Source organism: Camelus bactrianus, chromosome 12, assembly GCF_048773025.1.
Source record: "Camelus bactrianus isolate YW-2024 breed Bactrian camel chromosome 12, ASM4877302v1, whole genome shotgun sequence".
Classification (NCBI taxonomy): Eukaryota; Metazoa; Chordata; class Mammalia; order Artiodactyla; family Camelidae; genus Camelus; species Camelus bactrianus.
In genome coordinates, this window is record NC_133550.1 from 58,509,073 (window position 1) to 58,516,135 (window position 7,063).

Below are 7,063 nucleotides of genomic sequence, written 5' to 3' on the forward strand. Positions count from 1 at the left end.
GGGGACGCGGAGGGATGGACAACTCTGACTGGGAGACTGGCGCTCCCGCGCGCGATCCAGCTCCCGGGTTTTTCCTCAGCTCGGTCCCAAGTCTTCTGGGGTCCCCTTCCCCCCGGGGCCCCAACCTCTCCCCAACTGGGCGGGCCGCCCGGTCTCTACCTCGCCTCCGCGTGCCGCTCTCTTAGCCCTTGGACTCAGAGAGGAGGCAGCGGGAAGCCCACCCCAGTTCTAGGAAGGGGCAGGGGAAGGATGCAAAAGGAGGGATAAAGTGCAAGGGTGGAGGAGGGAGGGGGTGCGTAAGAAAAGGACGCCGAGCTGGAGCTGCCGCACTGACCACCCTCCCTAGAGGTCAGGCTCGGGGCCAAGGGCTTCGGAGGTTTGTCCCTCGCTCGGCTCCGGACGTGTCTCCTACCTAAGTAACCCAGCTCTCGGCCTTTTTAGCTTGCCCCAGCCGGGATCCTTCCCCCATCCGCACCCTTCCTTGCAGCCTCTTTCAGCAGCGACCCCCTCACCCACCTACCCCCCAACTTCTACCATCACCACCAACACCCGCTCTTCCCCAGTTTTGGAGCGCTGTTTACCTAATCTCAGTGGCCGACGGAGCCGCCGAGGAGAATGCGAGAAGGTAGCGGTTGCACAGCAGCGTCCCCGGCGAAGTGAAAAACGTTTGCATTGGAGCTTCGGGATAAGTTAACTGCGAAGCTGGGGTCCTGCTGTCTTATCTCTGCTGGGATGAGTCTTACCCTGCACGTTTGCAGGGATGGGAGATCTTATCTGGTTTGGATGCCATTACCGTGTCGGAGAAGAACATAATATGATAAAATATTATCTAATATCCTAGAGACCATTAAAGTGTCAAAGTTTAATGCTAAGCCTTTTAGCTCGAAAGCTGCTCCTTTCTTCCTGTGCCGTGGAGCTCTGTTCTAGAACGCGCTGAAAACAAGGGGGTCATTTTTATTTTTTACAGCCGACTGTCCTTACTTCCTACTACATTCCTCCTCCCCTACTCCAACCCCCGCCCCGGAACCCGGGTAAAGTTAAAGCAAGAATTTGGGCTTTCTTTTTATTGATTGCTTTGCTTCACTTCATTAGTAGTGTAAAATGTATTATTACAATACGTTACCATATTAATAAAGGTAATGTGACTGAGGAAGGAAAGAAAGACATGAGATTTACAGGCTAAGAAGAAAATAATGGAATAACATCAGAAACTGAAAGATAAGCACGTGGAAAATAAATATCTCCATTATAATTACCCAAATGTGGTGCATTCTCTAGACTGGCTTTTAGAGGAAAAAAAATAAATAAGACCGGGGATGGGATGCGGAGCAATATTCACCCTAGTCAGTAAGGTATACTGAAGACATATTCATTATTCAGGGATTTCACAAAAATTCCTTACATCAGTCAATAACCACCTTAAACATGTAAAAGCTTTGCTCCATCAATGCAGTGTTGCAGTGTTTTTAACTCAGTGGGATAGCTAATGCTGTAAATGATAGGAATGTTGCCAGATTGCATTATTTCACAAACTGAACCCTTCTGTCGGTTAATACCATGTCAAGCCCCACATTTAGAGAATTCCTTTGCCCCACCAGTGGGAAATTTTAATCTATATCTCTATCTATACCTATATCTCCCAAAGTAGGATGTACTTGCCTCTGAGTTACAGCCCTTTGACGCGAACCAGATATAAATGTCTTCAAAGGATTTCAGCTATGGCATAATATAGTATGAGGAATGCAGAATAAAATATGTAAGGTGATATATCTGTTATTTCTGAGGAATCTGCACTGCTTTTGCTAAGCACTGAGAAGTGAAAAAATATTGAGCCCAAACCAACTGTTATCTATTTATTTTCACAGTTATTGCACCTGTCACAGGAGAGATTCACAAAGATCTCTTTTTTAAAAAACAGGGTCAAGGAGACCTAATCGTAAGAAACCTGTCTTAAAACAGCCACTAGGGGGCCCTAAAGGCATCTCAAAGAGGAAATAGAAACCTGCTCTCACCTCCGTTTTTCCCGGTCTCTTTTTCTGGGTACCAAATGAAACTGAATCTAAAAACAAGTTAAAAGCCTGGGGAAGGTTTGGAGGCAAATCAGGCATTATGTTTTTAAAAGACCAGAGTCCCATTTTGACTCATGAGTAAACAAGTTAGTTGTCCCACTCTTTCCTCACCTCCAAAAAATACAGCATAAAAAGAATATTGTACTCACTGAGACGAAAGTAGCCACATACTCCTACCATCTTTAAGTCAACCCAATTATTTTTACCCTTCCAAGTAGAACCTCCATTCTAAGATTTTAGGGCTATTTTCTGAATACTTTGAATGATCTTCAAGTGCTAGGTAGCAAGACGAATGAATCCTCACGGGGTGATACGAAGAAATTTTAAACAACCTATACATCAGGGCATCCACTAGCCAACTTATGGGAAGGAAGCTAACCATAGAGATGCTGGCCCTGGACCAGAGTCCTGGAGGCACCTTGCAGGCCAGGTATTAAATCTTTAGTGTGGGTTCTGGTGAAATGGTGGCGGACATGGAAGTGACAGGCATGGGGGGATTCCTTGGGGAGCGTGGTGGTAGCTGGTGTGGTGAGGCAGAATATGCTGGGGGGGGGTGCTTACTGCTAAGGACACTTAACCAGCCAACATGGAAGGATTTCAATATTTCAGCAAGTAATATTATATTTGTCAAAACAATGGAATGTCAGGTCTGATCATACCTTAAGTTGCCCCAAATTTTCTGTAGACTTCAATATCTGGCCATCAGATTTTCAGGACTTCCAAATCCTTGGCAGCCACATGATAGATTTCCTACATCTTACCAGTAAATAAGGTTAAGATGTCCTTTATGAGAGTCAAGAATCAAACAGCACTCAGGCTGCACAGATATGGAGAAGTCTAATTATCCTTTAACCAACACTGCAGAAATATCTGCAAGAGATGTCTTATCCAGACACATTTCAAGTGTAAATTTAAGCGCTGGCTGTGAAACTCTTCTCTGTCGTTGAGGTCAATATTCAAAAGACATTCTGGAGCAAAACAAAATGCTTCCATCGGGGCTAAGCAGAGAACAAGCTCCTTCCTAGCTAAAGAAATAAAGAACGTTGCAAAAGCCACCAAATTAACACTCATGGGAGTGTGATTTGAACATAATTTAACTAAAAAACAAAGCAAGCCTAGAACTGAGACATGAGACAGGAATGGGGATGAAATATTCTTAGTGGAATAAGAGGTAGTCTATGTTCTCATCATCATGTTCATTAAGCAGGCAAGGTACAGGTATTCTCAAAATAGCATTATTAACTTCCGGAAGACTTGCCATTGAAAACCCTCAGAGCCAGCTAATTAGAACAAATCTGGCTCTAGATGGAGAATCCCATTGTCTTTAGGAGAGAGAGCTGATTCACTTACTGACTGTGAAAGTCCATCTGATGAAAACCTTGCAAGGTACAGAGCACCCTGATCACCTTATGATAAAATGCTTCACTGGGGACCCAAAGCCCCTCTGGAGACAGAAAGGAAACATCAGTGCTGAAGATGTCAACTTACAGGATGGAATGAGATTTTTCTCCTGAGATCCCGACCCCCAGTAAAGATAAGGTCTCCTCAAGCTAGTGGCTCACAAGACCCTCAAAACAAAAATGAAAAAAAAAATTTGAACATTGGTAAAGACATCAAAGTCCTGAAATAAAGGATGATAGCATATACTTTTGGGGCATTTAGGCAAAAACTCTGTTTAAATGACTGTCATGGTTGTGCAGATATATTTTATCAGGTTTTAACTCCCCCCCCAACCCCGTCTATCTAAGGGTCCCGTAGATCAGGACATCTCAAACCTCGACGTGCATACACATCACCTGGGAATCTTGCTAAGAAGCAGATACTGACCAGCAGCCTGGAGTAGGGTCTGAGACTGCTTTTCTGACAAGTTCCTGTCCATGGACTGCACTTTGAGGAGCAAGGCTGTAAAGGACATGTGTTGGTAGTCAACTACATCCTATATTCCCTTTCTATTCCTACGGGTATTGTGTTACTAGAGTTCCCCAAAAAGTAAACCCCGAGACAAGGATTTGGGGGCAAGAAGATTATTTGGAAGCTTTGGTGAGAGTGTGAGGAAATGAAATAGGAAAGGGAGGAAGACCAATACGGAGTGAATTAATAAATGGCCAGTGGGTGCTCAGTTCTGATAAGGACCCTCTGAGAAATTGTTTAGAATAGCATTGTCCAAAAATGCTTCACTGTGATGGAAATGTTACGTATTTGTCCTGTCCAATATGGTAGCCACTAGCCACATGTGACTATTGTGCACTTGAAATGAGGCTAGTGTGACCTAGAAACTGAATTTTTTATTTTCTCTAATGTTAATTGATTTACATTTAAATAGCCACATATGACTACTGGCTACTGTGCTGGACAGGACAAGTGAAGAGAATAACTTGGAATTGTCTTACTAAGGGCCAGGAAACCTAGAGGAATATTTATCCACCAAATCCTTTCATTCATGAGAGTTACTGTTGGAAATCGGTCAGTTCCTAGGAGTTCTTCCATGCTCCCTGGCCAGAGCATACTCCCAGCAGAGAGTAACAGGTGCTTCAGGTAGGGAACCATCAGTGTATATGGAAACTGTCCATCAAAGGTGGAGGTAATCCCCACGGTGGGTCTAGGGGATATGAGCAAGACACTGACAGCATTTGCTACAAGAATCCAGATTTTATTTGGAACCCAACCTATCTATTCCTCATTCCAGGAGCAGAGCCTGAACTGCGTAAGCTAACCAATGCCTTCCATAGTCCTGACCACCATCATCAGTGCAAGGCTGGGTAGATAAGCTAGTCTGGTCCAATCAAGGTGACTCTTGGGACTTTAGGATGCTAGACTACCAAAAGTGTTCTTTCACCATGTGGTCCACAAATACAAAGCTGTAGTCTTTTCACTGCCACAAAGGATAAAATTGACACTGAGAATAGGAGAGCACAGAGAGCCAGAACACCCAATATGTATCAAGATTGCTATCTGCTGCCAGTAACAGAATGTCAGGCTACTAGGACCTTACATAATCATCTCACATCATGAGAAATCACAAGGTAGGCAAGTCCAGGTTTGGTACAGCAGCTCCGTGGTTTCATCAAGGACCCAAGATCTTTATATCTAGTCTGCTACTCTGCCATCTGCCACATATTGGCTTTCTGTGTTGCCTCATGGTCACAAGATGGCTGTGGTGGCTCCAAACATCATGTTCTCAAACCAGCATCCAATGCAGAAAGAAAAAGACAGGCAGAAAACACTTTCTCTTTTACTATATTTCCTCCTTAGGATTGACTTATGCTAATTGTGATTCACCTTCTGGAGGTGCAACATTGTTGGGTTCTGTTAGCAAAGAAGGGAGGAAGTGGCTCTTGGGTACAAACTAATATCACCTGCTCCAGGACCCTTGATGATGCCACTGAGTTACTGAGCAGGACCAACCCTGAAAGTTATCCTTACTCTGAACCTCATCTATGTGGGCCAATAAACTGACCTACTATGTACGTTTTAGTTGTTTCTCTTACTTGCGTCAAAACATCCTAACTGATACAGACAAAAAGATCTAGGTCCGAAGACTCACTCCCTGGATGCAGTGCAGCTGATTGTGGAAGGGTACCAGGAGCTCCCTCTCCTCTGGAGAGTGAAATTGGGCTTGGAAATCATTAATTTTATGCTTGGCATGAACAGAGACCTAGCTGCCCTGTGAGTATTAACCTGCAATCCCCACGCTCCACCTACTACCCATCATACGGGCTGGTCTGCTGAAGGACAACTTTCCTTTGCCTGGGGATCTAGTTCACATTCCAATCCCCCGTTGAGTCTGAGGCACATCCTGAGACCCAGCCTGCTTGGTTGGTTTTTTAATCATCCTCACCCCCATCCCATAGTTTCTGCTGGTATTTCTATTATCAGGCTGGATCCTGCCTCCAGAGCCTTCGCTTTGACCTTGAACGATCTACATTCTGGCAAGAACCTGACTTGAGAACTGCCGATGACTCAAAACTTCCTGTAACAGCTCTTTTCTTCACCACGGCAATTGGACCTTTGGCTTTTATTTCTGTATGTTTGTACCTGAGGATGCTATGGTCACAGAACTAGGGGATTTAGATTGATGACCTCTGTGTGGATGGGGCAAGTCATCGTTATCCCAGTTAAACTCAAAACCCAAGCCCCAAATTAGTCTCCTCTTTCACGGGAGATGAAAGCATACCTGAGAGCCAGGGAAGGGCTGTTTCTGACAGTGTTTTACCCAGTCCTGCTAGAAAGTCAGAGATTTCTATCTTAAATAATTTTTCTTATTGCTCACTTAAGAAGTTTTAAAAATGTAACTTGAGTGTTTAGAATCATGTCACCTATGGCTTAGTGCATAACTACTATCCACGCACTAGCACCTTGCTACACATTCTGTGGGGTGGGAGTGATGGGGAAAGTGAATGAAAGAAATATGGATGTGGTTTCTACAACTGAGCATCTCCAAATCCAATTCAGGAGACAGGCATTTACTCTGAGGAGTTAAATGACTTTGCAAACATTAGATAAATAAATCACGGGTCTTCTCAAAAGATATAGTAAAGTTAAGCTGTGTTGTGAATCTGAAAAAGAGAGATTACCATGGTTCATCTAGTCTTCAGAAAATTTCTAAGAGCAGGAGGTTCTTGTTGGATTTTGAGGATTTGGTGAGATTTGAGCAGACGTAAAGGAGTTTCAAGCTTTGAGGAGCAACAAAGATGTTAAGCAGAAGGTGTGACTGGCTACAGTGATGCATTTATTGAAGGGATCAGAAACTGGACAGCTAAGTTGGATCCAGAGTTATTTTACAAAGAGTATCTGAATCCCTACTGTGTGTCAGTTACTATGCTGACCATTAAGGATTTTAATACAAATAAAGACAGTGCTTGTTCTTTTAGTGGCTCACAGTCAAGTGGATAGAGAGGGGGAAATTACAAGGTGGTGGGTTAAATTCTTAACTTTTCATTGACTCATCCACTGTTTTTCCTCAGTCACCAATCCCTGTCCATCCAACCCTCAAA

The 7,063-nt window shown here is 43.9% G+C and overlaps 1 protein-coding gene across 1 annotated transcript in view; it reads right to left on the bottom strand.

Moving 5' to 3' along the window:
* Nucleotides 1-730, bottom strand: part of LARGE1 (LARGE xylosyl- and glucuronyltransferase 1) — a 491,734-nt gene extending 491,004 nt beyond the window's left edge. The window contains exon 1 of the mRNA XM_074375446.1: nt 582-730. Within this exon, the coding sequence (XP_074231547.1) occupies nt 582-673 (92 nt within the window). The 5' untranslated portion in view covers nt 674-730. The remainder of the gene's footprint in view (nt 1-581) is intronic.
* Between the last annotated feature and the right edge of the window lie 6,333 nt (nt 731-7,063).